Here is a 23,132-nt window from a genome sequence, read left to right as displayed (position 1 = left end):
TGATAGGACCTCTGCACACGACGCGGGAGTGAAACCGGGCTGCCATTATGTCGAAACGGTTACTTGAAAATCGCAAAAAGGGCAGGTTCTAGATCAGGGCACTACACGCATCGATCATGAAGAAGGAGTACAGCACCTTTATCCCATAAGTCGTATACCTTTACCTCATAAGCCACGTATCGGTATACATTTAGATTGTTCGTAGATGAGTTTAACTAGCTCGAGAAAAATCGTCGCATGGATGCGTTCTTCGTTTGCGATTTGGGTCTTTGAAGGCTTGAAGATCAATTGGACGCACTTTCGGTGAAGGTTGGACGCACTTTTAGTGAAGGTTTTTGACGCACTTTTTGCCGCAGTTCAGATGTGATAAAGCTTTCGCGCTTCTCTCAACTTTCTTTAGGGAGGTATGGTAAGTTCTTTTTTTCTAAGAAAACGGACAAAGGCGAGACTGGAGGCAATGCGCCCTCGCCAACGGCTCGTGTGAAGTAGATGACACACAACCCACCCGTCCCGCCCCATGCACTTCGTCTCGTCCGTCGCTGTGGTTATTCTCTAATGCTATTCTTGCTATTATTTAGCATGAGCGTGTCTTTTCGCAGTCGGTGCTACCAGCGTCCCGCGTCTCGAATCCCTGAAGTGCGGGCCTGCTTCTCTAGGTTTCAATATCAAAGTGCCTATCGCGTATCCCGTATTTGTGCAGTACGTCATGATTGCGATTGGGCTCCTAAGAACGTGCAGTAGGGACTACTTTATCGCGCATGCGTTCCTAATACCTGCTGTGCGGCTAACCAGACGAAACCCCGCTAGTTCAAATTCCTGTTGATTCGAACAGATTGTTTGCCCTCTCGGAGTTCCAATGAACAAAGTTCGACTGTACTTCCCAGTGCTCACTATACTGTCTTTATTTTTTGTGTGTGCAGTTGCAGCGCCCTGTCATGATTGGCTCCACATGGAACCATTCCTTCGGCCTTCTAATGCTGAGTAAAACAATGGGAACAGCATTATTCGTCGCCCAGGCCCTCACAATTTTCCTGGTGACAGCGTGCTTGGTGGCCGCAGCTTTCCTCTCAGTGCTGAAATTCATTCAACTGAGAAAGCTCCGGGATATAAAAAATGTGCCGATGAGGTGGGAGCCCATTCCATACATGAACCTGTGGTCTTTGCTGAGAAGCTGCTCTGGAGTAAGATCATCAATGGGATTAAGCGCATGTAAGTTTACCCAAAGCATGAATATTGTGAACAACGTAACTACGTGTTCGTTGTGACTTTGTTGCTATGCAGCTTCGAAATAGAGCAAATGCTTGCGCATAATTTATTTAGAGCAGTTCTTTTAACTGCACTATCATCTTTAAGTATACGTGTGTACATTAAATACAGCCTTGCTTAATGGCGTAAAGCAATGGTGTTTCCTGAACGAGTAGCTTAATATGTGCAACACACGTTCCTCAAGCCCCATCGACAACGACACACTTTTCAATGTAGGAATTCAGCAGTACTGTAAAGGTTACCATTGAGCTCCAAATTAAAGATGTTTGTCCTCTCCTCTGAGATCGCAAAAGGAACTTGAGTATAATACTGTAACAGGCGGATTGTACTTTTAGTTGGATGACTTCATTTTGAAATACTGGCGACATTAATTGAAATGCGGTGATGTAAAAAGCAGCTTGATTTCAAAAAGGTATGTTGAGAGGCGACAAACTTTGCAAGCAGCATCTCGTTAAAAAGGACATGAGCATAGTACTTGCTTTGGCAGCATCCTGTCTTCATTTGTATTTGTTTTGCTTTTCCATACTGCAGAAAACTGTCATGCCTTGGCTCTGTTTTTATACTTTACTGATAAACTGTAGACTGAACATTCGTGCTCCTCCAAATTAGCATTCTATAAAATGTTTGTCCGCCTTCCTTCCGCTTTACTGCCATTATTTACCTTACCTTTGAATAATGCTGCTTAGGCTCTTGAATCTAAAGAATAAATTGATTGCTTCGCAAAAGCCTGTATTTGGCAGCTTTGTATGTCCGCAGGGGTATAGAGCACAAGATATGGCACTCTCCTCGCTTTTTCCGTATTTTACCATTATCACTCAACTGGTGCGAATTCAGAACTTAACGAAAGAAATAGAAAAATCAGAAATTAATACTAGCTGATATTTGTGCTGTGCACTATTTAGTAATATATTTTATTCAATTTGCATGCCCCTACTACCTTCTTTATTTGCTTTGAAAAAACTTATGTGGTTTGTAGAAATTTGTAGCTATAAAGTGGCTATAAATTTGTACTTATCAGTTATGCGGACCATCATTTGGATTTGCCATGTTGTTGAATTCACTATGTCGAGGTAGCGTCAACACAGTGAAGGCGATAATTGTCCTCTTTCCCTACTTCCTTTGTCCATGAGGTGTGAGGGTTAACAACGTATAACCCTACATCCATCAGCTCGGACGTCGAAACAACTAATATTCCCTCTCCAACAGTACACGGCTAATATGTGCTGTTCCTGTTTCATTGTTTTCAGCGCTTTTTAATGCTGTCGTTGGATTTCACGTGCTTTTCAAGAAGCATGGCATCCACATGTTTTTTATGGGGACAACGCTGTCTGTGAGCCTGCAAAAAGCGGAGTATATAGAGGTAAGCATCGCTTCTCCGCAGTATTGCGTCATCCGGGCGCCACAGTTCGGTGCTATTGTTGGTTATATTGGGTGCATCATTATTTTATTGCGCAAATGTCTGCGTGTTACTGCAAACTATGCCAATGAAACTTGTACGTGCACCAAGTTCATGGGCTGTACTGGTATTGTGGTTCGGGTTCTTTCGCTTCAAAAAGTGTGCAGTAGAGCACTGGCTTTCTCACCGCTGCACGTTTTATTACGTGGGTTTGTGAACATGTTATGGGGAGTACTAAGCGAGGCCAGCGATAGACTGACCAGCGGGGAACCCTTGGCCGCTATTCACCCTCAGGGCTCTACTTGTAAATCTCGCTGGTATTTCACCCGCCGCGGTGGCTCAGTTCGATTCCGGGCCGCGGCGGCCGCTTTTCTGATGGAGGCGAAAAGCGAGAACGCCAATATGTTCGAGATTTCGGTGCATGTTAAAGATCCCAAGGGGGTCAAATTAACGCGGAGCCGTCCACTACGGCGCGCCTCATCGCCTGTGTAACGTCGGGGCGTTAAACCCTGCAATCACTCGATCAATCGCTGGTATTTCCGTCGTGCGTTAGGCAATGATTGCACAACATGTTTTTTCAATCTATGTACTTAAAACAACTAAGCGAGGGGGGAGCATACGGACACAAAAAGTGAATGCTGTTCTTAACAGCGAAGCTGTTTAGCAAATCGTAATTTTTGTGCCCGCAGTTAAAAATACCAAGAAATTGCCGAACGCGCGCACGTGAGCACGCGCACGTGAGGCGGGCCTCGCGGCGGCCGCCCGACTGTGGACAAAACCAAGAAAATGCCTGGTGCTCGTGCGTGCGTGCCTCGCGACGACCGCCCAGCATCCCCTGTGCACGTTTGTCGAGCCCAGCACACCCACTTATGGAGATTGTCCAAGATTGCGGCGAACGCCCGGCAGTTAAAAAACAAGAAAATGCAGAACGCTCGTGTGCGCGTGCCTCGCGACGACCACCCAGCGTCCCCGGCACACCTTTATGAATTCAAGCTTGTCCACTTAAGGAGATTGGCCAATATTGGCAAAAAATAAAAACTCCAGCGTTTTGCGCGGAACATTTGCGCGGAACGAGGAAGACACGTCATAGCGTACACCCCTCAAAGATTATGTCCGATGATTATCACTTCCAAAAAAATGAAAGAAGCTCACACTTATAGTAACAACGATGGAGTGAAGGTCGTTGCGGTAGCGAAAAAGAAACAAATCGGCTGCAATCGGGGGCTTAAACCTTCGTGATGGTGGTGAAAGTTGCGTAAAGCTTCACTACCTTCAAGACTTACGCTTTCGTGTGAGCTTCGTTCATTTTTTTTGTGTGTGTAAAACCGCATTGATTGCGCCGTTATGCTATAAAAGACGATTCTGTATTATAAATATTACAAATGCGCTAGGCTTCAGCGCACAGCGAATAGCGTAGACCACTATTAGGGTTTTGCACAACGTATTGAACGTATATGCTTGTAAGCCATGACCTTGTTGCTTACATAATGACGATTGCTGCATCTACGCGTTGTTGGAACGGTATTTAAGCTTTCCAGTTAGGAGAATCGAAAACACGTGTTAACGGACACTTCCTCGTTTTAGGAGGTACTTTCGAGCAACACACTGCTTGCGAAAGGCCCGGAGTATGGCATGCTTCACAGCTGGCTGGGATCTGGCCTACTTACAAGGTGTGCCATATTATTTAATACTTTTGTAACACCAATGAAAAGGTTTGCTCTATGTTGAAAATAAGTCGGCGGCTAGCCCTTTATTCATATGCTGTGAACATTTGAACACACAAAAGCACAAAAATATTGCAGGCTTTATGAAACACCGCTATTACATGATTTTCTTCAATGATCGCTAATATTTTCTTCAGTAATTTCTTCATTTGCCAGGTTTTAAATAAAATCGCCGTAATAAACTTTAAACCACCAATGACCTTTTTTTTTTTTTTTTTGAAGTCAGGCTGCAACCTATACTAGTTTTACGCCGCCGGCGCTAGACCGGAGGTATACGCTCTTCGCATGTAGGTACCAGCAAATTTATTCCATGTGGCATTCAGGAATGAATGCAAGAATCTCGTTCACGTTAGAATTTTTATTTTTCACCTTTATTAAAAAAATTAAGACACTCTTCTAACCAAACATTTACGACGGTCATTTGTTCTCAGATTCAGTGTCAGTGCTTATGCAGTTGGTGTTAAGGCAGGTGACTTGTAATTCCAATAACTTGTTTTGTGTCTCATTTAAAGGGACCCTGAAACACTGTTGGCAAACGCTTTCCCTCTTCTTTTCGTGCCTTGAAGCACTGGGAAAGCTGCATTTACCACCATCAGACAGTGGCAGTGTGGGATTGGCTCGTCGCTGCAGATACGCCTTCCAATTTCTGCTTTACTTTTGTTGCGGTGTTTTGTTACTACATTTAAGCCTACTGCGGGAGTTATATGAATACAGTAAAACACGCATTTGCTTCCTTGCGGCTGAATTTTGAGGCCGCTGCAATAAGGCTACATTCGAGGTTGTTGTATATTTTTATTTTTCTTGCGGGGGTAAAAGTACCGCTACCGCTGCCACGTGGAGCAATTTGTTCACATGGAACGGCGGTAGGAACAGCCCCCATGGCGTATAAATTTTGTCTCTGGAATAAAATCCCGTGAATTGCTATAGTCGATTACAAGTTGAGACAAATAACGAAACCTCATCTTAGCTGCATTATTCCGGCCACCGGGTGTTCCGTTCCGATGTCCGAAATACTCCAGCACTAGAGCTATTTTTAAAACATTCTAAGAAAAGCTTAGGAATAAAAATTGACTGTACTTATTGTTGTACTTTAGTGTGTTTTGCGTGCATAAACGAGCTTACTGAACTTTCTGAAATAAAAGCTCTGGATGACGTCAAACCGTTGATACTATTGTCATAACAAACCATGAAAAAATATTTAAACGATTTTGTTTGTTTCTCGCACATTTTAATTCTTTAACACGTCAAAGTGTGAACAGTATTGTTATGCAGATTTTCAATTATACAGAGTTGAATAGTTCTAATTTTAACGCAGTTCAGCGGTGTTGTTTTGTATCCGCCCGCTGCCACGTAATACTTCAAGTGGCTGCTTCCCATCGCTGTTGCGTCCTTTTCAGCATCGTGATTTCCAATCAGGTTCTATCGGGAACGCCATGCAAGAAATCGTAATAGGCAAGGAGTAGTAGACGTATTTGACTTATAATAAGTCGTTTTGTGCACAAGTTAGATCGCAAATGAGCTTCCTTTGCTTTGGACGCTGTACAAACTGCCGTAATTTGTTCAAATCGTTCTAAGCCTTGCCTGTTCATTACACAGTGACGGACGATCATTGCAAATTCAATCGTACAACAAATACACTATGCCAGAGCAAAGTCGTCTTTTTATGGCGTCTACAGCGTCTATAATAGGGCACGAGGATGAACATGTTCTACAACAAAGGAGACGATCCGAGCATCAAGCTCAGCCACATTTCAAACGGACCCCACAGCACTTTTTCCAACTTTATTCGATATCTTAAATGCTTGCAGAACGTAGACAACCAACACGTCCACTACTTAGATTAGGGGGCCACGAAGTACCTCAGCCATAAATTACGACTGTATGCCATCAGATAACTTAAAACTTGCTCAAACGATTTTTCTCTCTTTCCTGGGGCTTCTGCTTCGCAGTCTCCGATCACTGGAATTCCGTCATTACAGCGGTGTAGGGGCTATTGGCCGGCTTCCTTTTAGACGCAGAAATGAATACACCCGATAGCCACTTTAAAGAGAAAGCCGCAACAGCAAAACAGAAACGGAAGGTGCATCTGGTGCGACGAGCAAATCCCGCAGTGCCGCTCCGAGCTGGCGGTAATTATAGCTTTCGCAGTGCTTCCAGACGTGAAGGAAAGAGTGAAAGTATTTATCGGAAGTGATGCAGAGTTCCTTTAAACGCTGGACGCACTGAAGTTTTTGTTTCGACACGCCTCGTCTTCAACTATTGGTGGTCGGAGCAATGCAATATATATATATATATATATAGCAAATCAGAATAGGAAATGAGGGGCTCGTTGAAATAAGACAGAAATAAGGGTTGGCAGTCAAGAAAACCTCGGAAAGCAAAGGGGAGGATGTGGTAGGTCATCGCAACCTGATTTCAAGTTGCAATCGACTTTAGTCAGTGCGGTGTCTGCCCACCTTCTTATCAGGTATTTCATGTTTGCGCGAGCTCCTTTATCGTTTAAACCGTGCCAACTAGTTCTAGTCCACACGTTGCTCTACCGCTAAACTATAAGGTGCTTAGAACATCGAGTAAGAATAAAAAGGTACAGAATACTCCGAAAAGATAACATAAAAACGTCGTGTAATATGACAGAAAACGGGAAACTTCACCTGTTGCGTATAACGCTGAGGGTGCCCGGTCACTATGCCAGGACAGCGACACCAGCTGTGAAAGCAGGGGGAATAATGTAGAATAGATGCGTGTTGCCAAAGACAGAAAGAAGTCCCAGAAAATATCTTTTTTACGTCTGCGTAAGTACAGGCTGTTTTATTAAAAAAACGGTTATTTAATGGTGACCAAAAGGTTAGTAATGTCGCATCGCTGTAAGCTGGAACATACAAATAATGTTTTTTTTATTGTCTGTTTAGGTTCTAACGCACATCCTTGTAGACCAAACACTTAAAAGCAGCACGCATGCAAATGCTGAAACACATCGTGGCTAGTCAAGGGATTGCTCTCTGTAAAGTTGTAAAGTCTAAAGCCCCCGACGATATCATTTTCTTTCAGCACAGGCAAGAAGTGGAGGACTCGGAGACGGCTATTCACACCGGCATTTCATTTTCGTATACTGGAAGATTTTATTCCGACCATAAATTTTCAGTCACAAATCCTTGCCAAGAAACTCGGGACATTAACTCGTGAGGGAAAGCTTTTTGATATTGTACCGTTGGTCACGCTTTGCACCTTGGACATCATTTGCGGTGAGTGCAACATAAGCAACTCCTTCAAAAATTTGAACAAGTTGTAGGCTGTGTATCCAGATTTCTAACGGCATAATGAGCATTCGCCGAAATAGATCATATATTTTGCCTAACACACCTGGGATTTTGCTCTGCTAGCAGGACGCTATACTGGAGGTCTAAAGTATACCATTTTTTATCCCGTAAGTATACTACTGTGGGAGTGTTTTGTTGTTGTTGTTCGTACGTGTTGTTGCTGCTGAAATAAGGACGAGCTAAAATTACTGGGTGTACTGTTTCTGTTGTCACTTAAGTGTACCTGAGAACGCGGACCGTATTCAAAATGTGAGTGCTGTTACGATGCGCTTGCTTTTTCAATGCGAGGATGAAAAAAATTACAACTTTGGGGTCTTTTTAGATATAGGTTCTGTGTCGTGCGGAGAAACAGACTAATAAAGTTTCCATTCGGAACACTTTGTTCGTAGTTCGTTTCAAAATACTGTATTTACCCGATATTAGGTTCAGGGGGAAACATTCTAACCGAAAATAGAAAAAAAGAAATGGAGTTGGGCTGGGCATGCAATGCGAAGATCTAAAAACCGTAGACTACCAGGGTAATAAAATGCCTACCGAGACATGGGTCGAGAAAATATGGGAAGTAAGACAACTCGTTGGAAGTATGAGGCAACTAAATGTGGTGGAAAGGAATTGGCTCGAACAGCGCAGGACCGGACTGGTTTCAAGGCTAGGAAAGATGATTTTGTCTTACAGTAAACATAAACAGGATAATGAGCCTGGTGATAACTACTATCAATATAATTATTAATATGAACCCGAGTGGAATGTAAGCCAAGCGCCCATATATCATGTCAGGCCAATTTAAAACTGATCAAACAAAGATCGTATTCAATAGCTAAAGTTTGCGTGTCATTGGACTACCGGTTCTCACTAGTTCTGCCATTGCCTTCATTAACGGCGTCATTGGCGTCAATGGTGGTGTCATTGTGCCATTAACCTCACTATACTCATTTTCAAGTTAAGAACAGAAACGGAAGCTGCTCCTCCAACCTGTTACTACCGCAGGATGTACTTTCGTGACGCCTGAAATAATCCGGCACCCGAGCTCTGTTTTCTCCAAACAACCGGAAGAAACGCTCACTAACAAAAGGTTATTTTACTTATAGTTGTAATTAATTGAGTTGCAGGTACAACTTGAATACGAATTTTTAAATTAAATCTGTTCAGGGGACAGATCGTCAAAATGCCGGTGAACACAAACGTGAAGAAGACTTCTGCCACTTTTTATGCTTGGCGCCAATTTTACTTAGTTGTTACATAAAAAAAAGCGCAAACAATATCTTTATATATTTTGAATTATTATAGATTTTAAGTTACTATTCTTCATTCCAAACAGCAGGTGACCGCTTCAGAATGGCGGCTTCCCATCGCTATCGCTTCAGTACCGCGCATAGCGATTCCCGGTCAGTTTTCAAGGAGAACGCAGTACGGTACTACAGGACGAGCGGTAGCAGCATTGGACTCATCAATGCTTTGTGCTGTATTCGTGATCGCGACCACGATAGTGCACGAGTTGGGAACGTGACTTCCGCCATCTTCTGTTCATGCATTTATGCTTGACACAGTGGAAAACAAAACTATCAAGTCGGACCGCCTGTTCGAAGTGTTAGGTGCCAATTATACGTGACTGGCGATCATTTTGAATTGTACACACTCAACTTTTTTACACCCTTTTTGGCCGAAAAGGGTGTAAAAATCTTTTCCCATGGCACACACCTTTAAAAGGCGTTTTGGCAAAAAAAGGGGGTAAGGATGAATGAGGGTGTTCTTGTGAACAGCCTAAAAAAGGGTGTTAGGTTGCTTAGCACCATAAAATAATGGTGTGGATAGCGCAGCACGCGTGACAATGTAGATGACATGCAGACACATTCGACACGCACAAGCAGCACTTGGACCACAAATGACTTGAGCAAGAAACCCAACTGGATGCATTGGGAGAGCGAGAATACATACTTAGAAATACATCTGCTCTTGCTTTTTATAGCCAAGAAAGAAAGGTCCTCCGACAGAGTCGGTGGTCTTGTCGCAAAAATCGTACATTTTAGCGCTAATTATGCAATTATTCATTTTAATGTGAGCATATACAAGTCAGCATGCGGATTTGCGAAAACGTTTTAATCGTGAGGTAGTTATTATGTTCAATAGTTCAGAGCATTTTATTAATTATCAAGCACCGACTCCACACCATTTCAGCACCCACCGAAAATGGGGCTCATTATTCCAACACCTTTTTTTCCCACAAGGATGTAAAGCTACAAATTAGGGTATTGGAAACTAAAAAAAAAATGTGCGGAAGACCACCAACTGAGAAAAAGGGTGTAAAAAATCTCCAACTTAGCAGGTGTTTTTTACCCGTTTACACGGGTGGACTGAACATCTTTTACAAGCAAAGGGATGTTTTGTGCCTCACGATGTTAAAAAAAATATGAATTGAACTAGGTTCGGTGGCGTTAGTTTGCTTCAGTGGTGTTAGCAAAAAAGAAGGTTCGGTTCGGAGGCGTTAGCAAAACAATACCAAGAAAAACAAACGAGCGCGTCGCCTATAAAGGGTGCACCACCGCAGATAGATATTATACAGTGAAGCCGGATTTCGAGCCTGTTCGAGTGAGAGCACAAGGGGCGCATGCGTATGCGCACCTCTAACAATAGCATTTTAAAGGTACTAGTTTTTTGGGATGCCTAAAACGAAAAAAAATTGTGGCAGCTTGCACTAGTGATGGAAGACTAAAGAAACAGCGGAGCTGGGGGTCGACCTAGCTTGTTTCCCTCTTGGACGCGCTTTAAGTGAGGGGGACACACTGGAACAGCCTTGTAAAATACGGCTACACTTGGCCTTAGTCATCAGCAGTTAGCCTAGCCTAGCAAGAACATCGCAAAACCTAACAAAACTTATAGCAAAACTCAGCAGCACCGTAAGAAGCTAGGTCGACCCCCAGCTTCGGGGGTTTTCTTGTTTTTGTTTTGCAACGGAACACCTAATTCACACCCTTTCAACACCCTACAGAAAACTAAGGGTGTTGCAGTTGGTCAACACCTTTTTGCCACACAAATACAGTTTTTTTTTAATTTTAAGAGTTCAAATTGACGTTTCAAAACATGCCAAAGCTCAAATTTGGCCATGGGCACCGTATATCGAAACCAGTGACCATTGCACACGAGAAAGTTTTTTTTTTTTTTTGCTATTGAACATTTCTTACGAGGGGGGCAGGAGGGTATCAGGGGATGTCTTGTACTTCACAGTGCAAATATACATGCATGCATGGCCTTTATCAATGAACAGCTGAACACCTTCTCCCGACCCTTTGCACACCCTATCAAAAACCGAGGGTGTTGAAGTTGGGTCAACACCCTTTTTTCCACACAAAAAGGGTGTAGAGCTACCAATAGGGGTGTTTAGATTCAAGAATTAGAGTGTAATGGCCTACCAACACCCCTTTTCCCACTTACGCTACACCCTTTATACCCGCCGCGGTGGCTCAGTGGCTAAGGCGTTGTGCCGCTAAGCACGAGGTCGCGGGTTCGATTCTTGGCCGCGGTGGCCGCTTTTCTGATGGAGGCGAAAAGCAAAAACGCCCGTGTGTACGAGATTTCGGTGCACGTTAAAGATCTCCAGATGGTCAAAATTAATACGGAGCCCTCCACCACGGCGCGCCTCATCGCCTGCGTTGCGTCGGTGCGTTAAACCATACAATCAATCAATCAACACCCTTTCTGGACAAAAAGGGTGTAAAGAAGTGTTTCGTGTGTAGGGAAATAACAAGTACACTAATACAGAAAAAATTCTTGCATTTTTCGGCGCCCTATGCGTCTAAATCAAGCGCAAGTACAAAAACCAGGTTTGGTTAGAAAGCAGGCGGTCCCGCAGTGTCGAGAGAGAGGAAACAACTTTATTGGGCGGCCGGAATGGGGTCGCGGGAAATCGAAAAGGTTTGAGATCCTCTTCGAACTCGCGAGCTTGTTTATAGCCGTGCATCCAGACGTCTTTCTTTGGACACGCCCCGTGTTCAGTGATTATTCGGCAGATTATTACAAACGAATGGACAGTTGCATGGCTCTTGCCGTTCCTCAAGGAACCATGCAACACTGCCGATACACGCTTTCACTCTTTCCTTCGTGTCTGAAAGCACTCAGGAAGCTATAGTTGCCTCCAGCAAAGAGCGACATTGAGTGATTTGCTCGTCGCAGCTGACACGTCCCCCTGCTTCTGCTTCGTCTCGTTACGATTGTCTTTAATGTGGCTATTCAGTGCGTTCATTGCGGTAACTGTAAGGAAGGCGGTCAATAGCCATGACACCACTTGGATGAAGTCATTCAAGCATGCAAACGATTCCTGGACCTAAAAAGAGGTTGATTGATTGATTGATTGTGGGGTTTAATGCGCCGACGCTACACAGGCGATGAGGCGCGCCGTAGTGGAGGGCTCCGGATTAATTTTGATCACTGGGGATCTTTAACGTGCGCCGAAATCTCGAACACAGGGGCGCTTTCGCACGTAAAAAGAGAGATAAAACTTTTTATGGACCTAAATTGCCTGATGGGCGCGGAGCAGTGGAACATGTGGCTGGGGTACTTTTTCAGCCCCTAATATAAGTACTCGGTGCGACTGTTGACTACGTTCTGAAAGAGTTGCAGATTTAGAAAAATAAAAGTTGGAGAAAAAACTGTTGCAGGGTCCATTTAACCTGTCATCGAGTAGAGTGAGCACCGGTCTGGCCGTTGGTCGCCGTTTGTGCGCGAGGAGGGAGCGAGTGGTGATGCTCGTGTGCACAGTAAACGCTAAAAAGACAAGCGCGCGGAACGTCCAAATCATACAGCGAGATCCGTCGAGCGAACGTAAAATTGTAACCAGATCACTTCATTTTTTATATCCAGCGTGCTTTGCTCATATCAACATTGGCAAGTCTTGATTTCGATTTGATCGTCAGTTCGCACCCACTTCCTCGCAAGCAGTGGGAAGCTTGAAAAAATAAGTAGGTTTACTGACGCTTGCGTGAATACATCAGCTATACTGCGAAATGTTTACTTTCAGAAACCATTATGGGGACATCTATTCGTGCACAATATGATGTGGGCTCTCCGTACGTGAAGGCTGTAAATAGGTAGGTCTTTCTATTTTCACGCATACACTTATTTTACGGTAAAACTGAGGCCACCCTGTAGTGAAGGGCCCGTTTTATGCGGCAAAGACATTTTCCACTTTAATTTCGTGGGAAAAAAACGCAGGTATTTGTTCAGTTCATTAATTTCATAATCTCCCAATTGGCTCATGTGAGGCACTGGCTCACATTTACAGGCACTGGCTCATGTGCCTGTAAAGAGCCATTTGGAAATTACACCACTACTGTTCTTTCCATTTTTTTATGGGTGTACTCTGCGGCTTTTGAACGGAAGAAATGGGAGGGCTAGTTTATTTGAAGCGCTCGGTACGATGTAAAATCTTTCCGCCATGGAAGCCCATGCCGCAATATATCGGTACCAAACAGACGTTGTCACAGACGAAACAAATACGGCTGTGCACCGCTTACAACAAATCGCGGAGAAACCACCCATCGGTTCGCAACCCTGTTAATGCAATGCTTTGTTGTTCTTATTATATCCTTTATATCTTCTAAACCCTTTATAACAAAAGTTAGCAACGATATACTAGGCAAAACAGCGCAAAAAAAAAGAGACAAACACAGAGAGAGAGAGAGAGAGAGAGATACGCAACAGGGACTGCGCTGAACTATCAACTTGTTTTATTTTGAAAGAGAGACAATATATACACCCGTCCAACCTAAGGTTTATCTGCGCATGTGTAGAAAATTTAGTTCTTTCTCAGACAAGGTGATAGAGGCCACGCAAATGCATGCCTCACCAAGCATTAAAATCCCTCCTGGTTCTATAATTTCCCGAGAAAGCCGTGATTTGCACTTTCTAATGATGGAAGTGTGTTGTAATGCTGGCAAACAGTCCTTGCAATTCAAACAATGGCTTGCCAGGAAGCCCTCTGCATCTTTCCCCTTCCGCGCATTTTTTACATTGTTCGCGTGCTCCCTCAGCCTATCGTTGACGCTTATTCCAGTTTGGCCAGCGTACACTTTTCCGCACGTTGAGGGAATTTGGTAGACTACGCTTCTGCACATTCAACAAAAGGTCGCCGATATTTCGTGCCACAGCCACTTTGCTGAGTTGCGTCCGGGTCAGTCATTTTGCAGAGCTTAGAAGGCTTGTGAGGGGCAGAGAAGACATCCACGTCATACCTCTGGACCACTTTTTTTGCAGATTATGTGAAAACGTGTGTACGTAGGGTATCACAGCTACCCTCTGCCTACGCTCTGCGCGGACATTACACGTTTGGGGCTTGGAGCGAATTTTTGCCAGAAGGCTCTCTGCAACCGACACCAGGAGGTGCTGAGGGTATCCGGCACGCAGCACTCTTTGGGCTTGTTGGCTGAACGCGTCCATGAGGCAGGGTTTGCAAAAATTTGCCAAGAGCGTTCTTGAAGCACATCACGGCCATAGCTCGTTCAAGGAGCTTTGAGTGCGCCGAGTTGAAAGGCAGAAGCGGTTTGTTTGCTCTGGGAACATAGCTCCAACAGATACCGACATCTTTGAACCGAAACCGGATGTCTAAAAATCTAATTTGGCCATTGACTGGGAGTTCGTGCTTGTCCTAACGCATGAACGAAATTCCCTTAACGTGCGGAGAAGTGTACGTCGGCCAAACTGGAATAAGCGTCAACGATAGGCTGAGGGAGCACGCCAACAGTGCAAAAATGCCCGAAAGGGGAAAGATGCGGAGGGCTTCCTGGAAAGCCTTTCTTTAAATTGCAAGGTCTGTTTGCCAGAATTACAACACAGTTCCATCATTAGAAAGTGCAAATCACGGCTCTCACGGGAAATTGTAGAATCAGAACGGATCTTAACGCTTGGTGAGGCATGCGTCAGCACGGCCTGTATCAGCTTGTCTGAGAAAGAACTAAATTTTCTACGCATGCGCAGGTATACCTTAGGTTGGACGGCTCTATATGTTGTCTCTCTTTCAAAATAAAACCACCAGATAGTTCAGCACAGTACTTCTCATGTATCTCTCTGTCTTTGTCTTTTTTTCGCTGTTTTGCTTAGATTATGTACCAACACGTCCAGTTTTCCACGTTAACGATATCATGTGCAGCTTTCCCGCTCACGGCAGTCCTTTCAACAGTGATTACTCTGCAATTTTTTAGCGAAATGAAAATGTTCTTTTGCACAGCTAATATTTGAGGTGAATACTTGCTTTGTCCACAGTTTCAAGTCGCGCACGTTGCGGGACTGGGTTCTGAGCCATGGGAACTATCCCATAGAAATGCATGGGGAGTTAGATTTGACAGCGAATTACACAAAAAAATATTCAGAAACCTGAAATGTTCTTTTAGCGTTTTAATCTTCACGTTGACTTCTAGCTTTATGCCAAATATCATTTTCCTAAAGTGGTTTTTCTAGGTTCCCGAGAGGTTGTAATTTTGAGCGAGAAAGCTGGGTATGACTAGTTATGTCAGACTCGAACTTGTGCAACTGGGGTCACCAAGTTTTTATTTCCAGCCCAATCATTGGTCGGGAAATAACTCAGTTGCCATATACGTAATCAATATCTAACTCCTATTCCACGCTTTTTTATCCGTCGTTTCATCTTCATAGTGTAAAATGGCCTGTCCACTATCTGACAGACAGGCGTGTCCTGCTATATGAAGCATAAAAAAAGAGAACCGGAATTACAAAATAACGTACTTTGCAGGTACATATGATATTAGCGGATGCAATGCAATTTTCGATACCACTTCCGAATTGCACGAAAGCTAAATCTACGTGGCACGGTAGGTTGGCGGCCGTAACGTCACGGAAAAATACTTATCGCTTTTTTCTAGGATAATTTATGTGAAGATCGCAGACGTGGCACGGTAGCTTTGCGGCCGTAACGTCACGGAAAAATACTTATCGCTTTTTTCTAGGATAATTTACGTGAAGATCGCAGTAATAACTCTGTCATGACATTGAAATACAAAGAAGATCAGCGTTATAGTTTGTTTGATTGATAAACGTGATATCTTCGTTTTTAGCCTTTAAGCGACTTTTTCGAGAGCTGCACTTGTTTGTCGAGCTATTGGCAGGTTCGACGTTACGTTCCGTGCCATTTGCAGCACGTCCGCTTCAGCGGCTACTTGTACAGCGGCCAGGCAGATCACTGTGAACGCATACTGTCGTAAAGCGTTATTCATGCAAGGGAAACTTTCAGCGGAGGAATCCCAGGGGGATTATGACGACATTGGAGCCGATCCTCCATTAGGCTAGCAACTTCCCTCAAACGGAGCATGTGACTGCAGGAGCAATATTAGTGTATGCAGGCCTTATTGGCAGCCAATCTCGACACCTGAGCGTGAGCTGTCGCGACAGCGACGTGTTTCGGTTATAATTTAGCACAGCAAAGATTTAAGCTTCCATGAAGACTCGCTGAGAATTTTTCACGCATTCAGCGGCACGGAAGTGATGATCATGGCGACGATGGCGGTAATAACCGCAATCCTCCCCATCGCAAGGACCCCGTTTCGCCCATGCCAATGTTCCCCCTCAGCTCTTTCAGCTCAAAAAGGCGAGGAGTCGCCAGCTTAGAGTTGGCAGAGGGAGACCGAAGTAGCTGGCGCAGCACCAAGCAGGTGGCAAGGACAGAGGAGAGAGAAGCTTCTGTTGAAAAGCGCCCTGGCGCTTCGGCCGGCAGTTTGGAAGAGCGGTACTCTAACGATGAATCGCGGAAATAGATTACAACGGCTTGCCTCCGCGGGAAAGAGCAGACACGGTTTATGAGAATAGAGAGATCCGGCTACCGCTACATGACTGGGACAATGTAGTGACCGAAACACCCGCTAGATAAATGGGCAGTGTCGGGAACAGAAACCATGGGAGGGGCTGAGATAGTTGTTCCTAAAAAACGAGAAGTGGTAAGTTGGCAAAGAGAGGAGCCAGATTAGCGCTAATCGCGGTAGGAGGGGAGAACGCGGATGAAGATGCTAATTAACTGTAGGCAAGGTTTGGGGCATGCTTGGTTTGCAGAAAGCGGGCACTGAGGGCCGTGTGCCGTTGCCTTGAAGGCTGAATGAAATTGTTTCAACTGGAAGATCATACGTTTCTCAGTTCTCTCTGATTTTGTTCGACGAGCAACGATGCGTTATTTGCAAAGAAATAAGGAAACAAAGCTGGCATTTCCCTCACCCGCTTCCCTTTCATTTTTTCATGACGTAGCCATTGCGTCATAAACTAGGAACGAAGCACCAGCAGCCCCGGTTGGGTCTAGAGCGTAAGCGCTTGCAACGGTAGCTTTTACGCCTCCGAGCCATGGCGGAAAACGGCTCGTTTCTCTGGCGAAGCTTTCGACGTTTATAATTTTTCACCGACGGAATGAATAACGCTTTTAAATGCTCGAGCGGCCGGTGTGGCCGTTGGCCGGTTCCGGTGGCCGGTGGCCGAGCGGCCAGTGCCCACCTAATCCGGATTCCCAGACCGGCCCAGCCAGGGAAGCCTCCTTTGAAGCAACAAACGCCGTTTCGAATATCAAGTGCGACGTCCCGGGCACCCGGCTGGCGCCTTCAGGAACGCGCTTTCATTTCACCTCGTCTGGCGATCACAACCATCTCATATTAGAGAGTTTTAGCTGACCGTTTCTGACGGGCCGCTCCGCTCCTACAGCAAGTGTGAGCTTTCATTTCACCTCGCCTGGCGATCACAACCATCTCATATTAGAGAGTTTTAGCTGACCGTTTCTGACGGGCCGCTCCGCTCCGACAGCAAGTGTGAGCGCCATTGTGCATGCGTGGCGCGCTAGGGCGCTATAGCGGCGATACCGGAGCGGGGCCGGGCTGCGCTAGCCAGGGCCTCTTAGCGGACCGTCGCGGCAGCTCACGCTACCGCGCGGTATTTTACGATGGCTGCCGCCTGTGAGGCAAGCGCGCTACAGCGAACTTCGTTGCTTTAGTTGAAACACGAGCGAAGAAAACGCGAAAACGCTTCCGAATAGGCAAAGGTGACGTTTAGAACGCAAGCGAAAAACGTCAGCCGAAGCGCGGGCCTACTTTTATACACCTCCGACAGAGACAGCCTTGCCTTTGCTATTCTAAAGTTGAACGGCTTCTTTTAATAAATACTTAGGGCCATTATATCGTGTCAGCGACTAAATTATATAAAAAGGTGAAATAAGGCAATAAACACGGCACTTTGCCTGATTTAAGTGCCTAAAATACCAACTCTCATATTTCCTTTGGATGACGTTTTGGTTTAGGCGCCCACAGGGCACGAGCACTGTCGCGAATGATTCCCCGCAGAGGGAGATACGGTTATCGCTTAGCTAAAAGTGTTTCTGCTGCTGACGCTCCGGTCGCGCCGATCGGGCAGGTCAGCTGAAACTCTGTATTATCTTCTCTCGCGCTTCGCGAACCCAGCGTGAAATAAACACTCTTCCCGGCAGCCGTGTCTGCAGTCAATTTGCCCGCGCTCCCCGTGGCTCAAAGGGCAGAGCGACGCGCACTTTACGGATTATCAACGGCTGCTCGAGGCGAACAGGCGGGTCGGTCAGCTAACCACTCGCAGAAGTTCGTTTGACGAAAGATTATGTTTGAAACGGGCGCACTTTATCGATAGCAATGTCTTAAAGTGTTAGTCCCCCTCCTCCTCCTTCTCCTACTTCTCCTACTCCTCCTCTGCGCGCGGATAACGAGAGATTGGAAGCTTGGGCGGATCGCTTTCTGCAGTGCATTTTGTTCCTTTTGCCGATTCTAATGAAGGCACTTTAGCTGCTTCCTGCCTGGTATATCGCTTGCAGAATCTCGGGCGCTCACCGTCGTAGGTTATTGACTTCGCTAGTTGCGCACCAATGCTTTTCGAAAACGAAACTGAAAGCATGATGGCTGACTGAATCAGGAGGGGAGCAGCCTGCCTCGCAGTGTATAAAAGCTGTAGTCTGTGTTTTTTAGATATGATGAGCTCACGGAAAGCTTTGATTTAAGTTTTGCGTGCTCGACCCCTTAGGAACTTTTTATTTGATGAAAACACCTATAGATGCTTCTTCAATGAGCTCTCGCTGTTCACTACTTTTCTGACGTCACACACCGTATAGTACCCAAAACAGAACGGGGCGTCGTCGCGTTTCCACGTTTCTGGCATTTTCTGCCTTATTTAAACTCTGCTCGTTGCGAAAATAGTGTATTTAGATTCTTGGCACCGTAATCCATCGATACAGGCCAGCTTGATTCCACCCTTCAGTCCCTTTAACTGATGGGAGTACTGCGTGTACAGGGTACGAGGACGAACGCATTGTTTATAGCCTGAGCATCACTCCGGCATTGTTGGGTCAGCTCGCAATTCACGATGAAAGTGGAGTCCCAGACTTCACATCTGCCTACGAATTCTCGTTTGCTGCATGCAGCCAGAAACCTCTCATCAAAACTACCATTGGCGCGAACGCGGGTATGTGCCAGCTCAACGTCCCATTGGCTGCGATGCGTCCTGGGGCTCCGAACGGGGGTGCGGAGGCCTGTAGTTTCCATTGGGTATGTGACTGCCTAGCCTTAGCCCTAACATTGCGCTTTGAGGTCCAACTTCGTCCACCTGTACGAACAGCTTGACGCACAGTCAGTTTGACGTTCCTTGGCACATCGTTAGTTAGACACAGCGTTAAGGAAACCTAACGCCAAGTCTCAACCTAGGATAACTCACTCAGGTGGATTTGCCAGTGACGATAACAGCTGTCGTCAGAGCGACATTCCATCTCCCCAACAGTAGCGAATCGGCAAATCCACACGATGCAGAACACACGGTGATAGGATGCACACTGCAGCTAAAGTAACCTAAAACATACCGAACCACCTTTATTTATGAAACGAAGACTTTTCCAATTAATTTAGAAAGCATTTACGTAAGAAATTATGGATTATCGACATTTAAAATCGTCTTGGCTGAAACGCTGACCGCTAAAAATTGAACCAAGGACTGGGAGTTTTTTTGCAGGAATTGTTGCAGAAATTGCTGCGGGAAGACTGTTGCTACTTAACCTAGGACCCCTGCCCTCTGAATAATCGTTACGAGTGCCCTGCGTACAATGGCATACTGGTGACATTCTCCAACCACGTCGCGTGGTATTCTTTCGTACCGTCTTGTTAGCACTGTAGCCGAAGTTTTACAATCATTTGGCAGTACAATGATAGCACTGGCGCTGAGAAATTTCCTAGAAGGTTGTCCAGGGTTTCAGCACCGTGGTTGCCGCATTATCGGTAGGTGTAGGTTTCTTTATTTCGTTTCATCAAATACCATTTACCGAAGTCTGCTTGGTCAGTCTCGAAACTTTTAAAGCGAAGCTTTCAGGGTCCCATGGATGATGTCCGTACGCGAAAGCGCACTGCAGGAAAGCCAGTTTTCTCTTTCTATGATGGTGATCGTGGGTGAAGCGTAGAAACATGAAAACGCTTCCCTGCGAAGCTTGGCGACAGCTCTGTTAGACCTTCTCTGCTGAAGGTTGACGTACAGCAGAGGAAGGGGTCACGTCCCGTTCTGAGGTGAACGTCGGAAGCCGTCATCCATAGCTGCACGTACGAGAATGACGTTGATCTGCATCCCGTCAGGCTGTTAGCCACAGGACATAAGGCCTAACGTCACATTTTGAGGTTTAACACTTTCAGCCGGCACAAACTCTAAAATGTACTCACACTAATTCAAGCAGCAGGTACTGATTCATGCCGTAGACCCCTAACCAAAACGTTGGGCCTACTGAGTGGAAACCTGAAAGTTGATGCGGTTGATCATGATGAATAAACTTTGTATGAGTCGAGGTGCTATTATTAGGGAACCAACAAGAGAGAGAGAGAGAGAGAGAGAGAGAGAGAGAGAGAGAGAGAGAGAGAGAGAGAGAGAGAGAGAGAGAGAGAGAGAATATTTTATTCATAGGTAGAAAAATAGGACGAGTTGAAGCGAGTGTTTGCGAGACTCAGAGGCCTCGGTCCAGGCTTCTGCTGACGGCTTCCTGAATGAAGTCAGTCAAGTCGCGTTGCTCCTGTTCTCTTCTAGGTGAGGTCAGCCACTCTCTGGTATATTGTTTCCTAATTTGTATGTATTGGGGCCACTCCCAAAGGGTGTGGTTTTGGTTACCGGTAATTTCGCACTGCGAACATGGTGGTAAGGGTGTTGCTTTGTCATATCTGATCAGATGTAACCTCGCTGGTGTTTCGAGTATTCCGGCTGGTGCCTGTCGGAATAGGGCTTGCTGCTGTCGTGTTAGGTTAAGCTTGGGTGCTGGGAGTAGACGTTTCGTTGTTTTGCAATCTTTAAGGAGAATTTGTGGGTGAATTGGTTCCTTTGATGTCGGACTTTGGCGGTCATTGCTGGGAGCCCGGATCAAGCTGATTAGCATTTTCGTTTCCCAGAGAGAGAGAGAGAGCGAGAGGACTTTATTGGGCGCAAATAAGAAGACTGGTCTAATGTATTCTTAGAGGTCTTGCCGCACTAAGGCCTCCAGCCAAAATGCTCCCCTCACGAGGAAGCTTCGCGTTCAACCATCGTCGTCATTAGAGAGAGGGGTGCATAAATTTTTTTTTATAAGAAGCAGCAACATGTTCTGCGGAAAGGGCAGTTTTTTATTGCGTATTTTGTCAATGACAGTAATCTCAGCTTTGACTACTGCCCCAGGCTCGTGTGTTTTTTTAGAGCTTACCACTGCTTTTCTTCCGCCTACCAGCTCAGTCCTTTCCGGCAGTTCCTATCGGTGAATATTATTTTATTGTTTCATACGTCGTCTTGATTACCCTTACGTTTTATGCAAGTTATGTTCTTCTTGGCGTGTTCGTTTTTCAACGAAACGTAAGAAATAGCTTGCATGGCTATTCATTACAAATGAACCCACCGGACAAAGGCCATTATAGACGATCATTTTTCTTCTCCCATATGAAGTGGTATATATTTTTTCAGTGAGAAGTAGGTGGGGCATTTTGGTAGTTGACCCGGGGAATAAGCGCAACAGATGGACCCGGAACGACAGATAGAGTGCGGAAAGGGACAAGGTCATGGCTGCAGTGGCGCTGCGTTGACACCCCTACCGAGCTAGTTGCTAGGACGCCGTCAAGTAGAAGCGCGGCTCACCCCCTTCTTCTCTCGACGCGCCCGTCGCACGAGTCCAACGTACCCGTTAACGGCTTGCACGCGTTGTAAAAAAAAGTGTGCAGCCAGTCTATGCCAAAATAGGCGTCAGAAGACCATAGAATGGGAATGACGGCAACAAAACGCAAATAATGGAGCGTCAGGGAACCAATGCCGCTGCTAAAATGAGCTAACGCGACCACTAAGATAGTTAGAAGGCTAAGCATGGTCGGCACGGCGTGCGAGAGGTGTGTGAGAAACTGCGTAATGCGGTCTTCTAAAGCCGGAGCAAGGCGTGCGCATTTGTGCCAGGTCTCAAGTTTGTGAGTGGAACGTATGATATGCTCACCCATTCCCAAAGGAACACCAGTTCACCAACAAACCTGCCATTACTTTATCAGTTTTTTATCGCTCCTGAACTCTACAGAAATCTTTTCACGCTTTATAACGGAAAATATAAGTATTGTGATCACAATACTTTTATTTTCTCCCCATTTGTTTTCTGCATTTATACCTATTCTGTACTTTATTAGTTCATTTTTCCCATTTATTTTCAGTGTCCCCGACACCATTACCCTGAAACTACAATCGCTCATCGATTACAATAGTTCATTCTCGTTCTTATACCACGGTGACTTGTCTCTGACGCCATGGCGAATTGATATGCTGCGCGATTAGAGTCGGCCTTTTATTAACTTCTTCGAATTTCGGTGGCGGCTGTTATTCGCGCGATAATCGCCCTTGAGTACTTCCACAGAGTGAGTGCAGGCCGTAATGTGTTGCAGTGGTGCAGGATGTGATAGAGTAAATGGCCGACACCATTTCGCGTAATGAAACAGCAGCGACGTGTCACATGGGTAACGTGGCTGTAGGCTTCCTATCGCGAGTGCGCGGCTTTGTTATGTTGACACTGCGTCATACGTAAACATACGGTTCACTGAGGTTTGTTGAGCAATTTGCCCCTTCTATTTGCAGACTTGGGGAGTTGTTTATACAGCGTATGATGAACCCACTCTCCGAATCAGAGTTTTTCTTCAAGCAAACTGCCATGGGAAAAGAATACAACACCTGTCTTAACACGCTACACTCTTTTACAAGAAAGGTAAGCGTACAGTGGCAGTGGGACGTTGAGAATCATTATGCCAGCCTCGACTGCCCTTGCTTCGCTGACGCGTGCAGTAGTGCGGTCGGCAATATAAAGTAGTCACTAGTTGCGTCGCAATATAAAGCACAAATATCTAAACCACCCTTTTCACCCATACACTGTCATAGGCTGCCCATGTGTAGCAGCTGCATGATAGGGCGTTCGCCCAACAC

The 23,132-nt window shown here is 45.5% G+C and overlaps 1 protein-coding gene across 5 annotated transcripts in view; it reads left to right on the top strand.

Annotated features, from left to right (window-relative positions):
* LOC144151803 (cytochrome P450 4c3-like) overlaps positions 1-23,132 on the top strand; it is a 61,317-nt gene that overhangs the window by 29,885 nt on the left and 8,300 nt on the right. For all 5 annotated transcript variants that reach the window (XM_077682940.1, XM_077682956.1, XM_077682948.1 and 2 more), the window contains 6 exons: positions 921-1,209; positions 2,514-2,626; positions 4,247-4,332; positions 7,435-7,628; positions 12,715-12,784; positions 22,791-22,917. In XM_077682940.1, the coding sequence (XP_077539066.1) occupies positions 936-1,209; positions 2,514-2,626; positions 4,247-4,332; positions 7,435-7,628; positions 12,715-12,784; positions 22,791-22,917 (864 nt within the window). In that variant the 5' untranslated portion in view covers positions 921-935. The remainder of the gene's footprint in view (positions 1-920; positions 1,210-2,513; positions 2,627-4,246; positions 4,333-7,434; positions 7,629-12,714; positions 12,785-22,790; positions 22,918-23,132) is intronic.

The sequence above is a fragment of the Haemaphysalis longicornis genome, unplaced genomic scaffold, assembly GCF_048455015.1.
Source record: "Haemaphysalis longicornis isolate Haplotype H1 unplaced genomic scaffold, Haemaphysalis longicornis Haplotype H1 scaffold_1, whole genome shotgun sequence".
Classification (NCBI taxonomy): domain Eukaryota; kingdom Metazoa; phylum Arthropoda; class Arachnida; order Ixodida; family Ixodidae; genus Haemaphysalis; species Haemaphysalis longicornis.
Note: the sequence above shows the minus strand (reverse complement) of the source record. Positions and strands in the feature narration are given on the sequence as shown.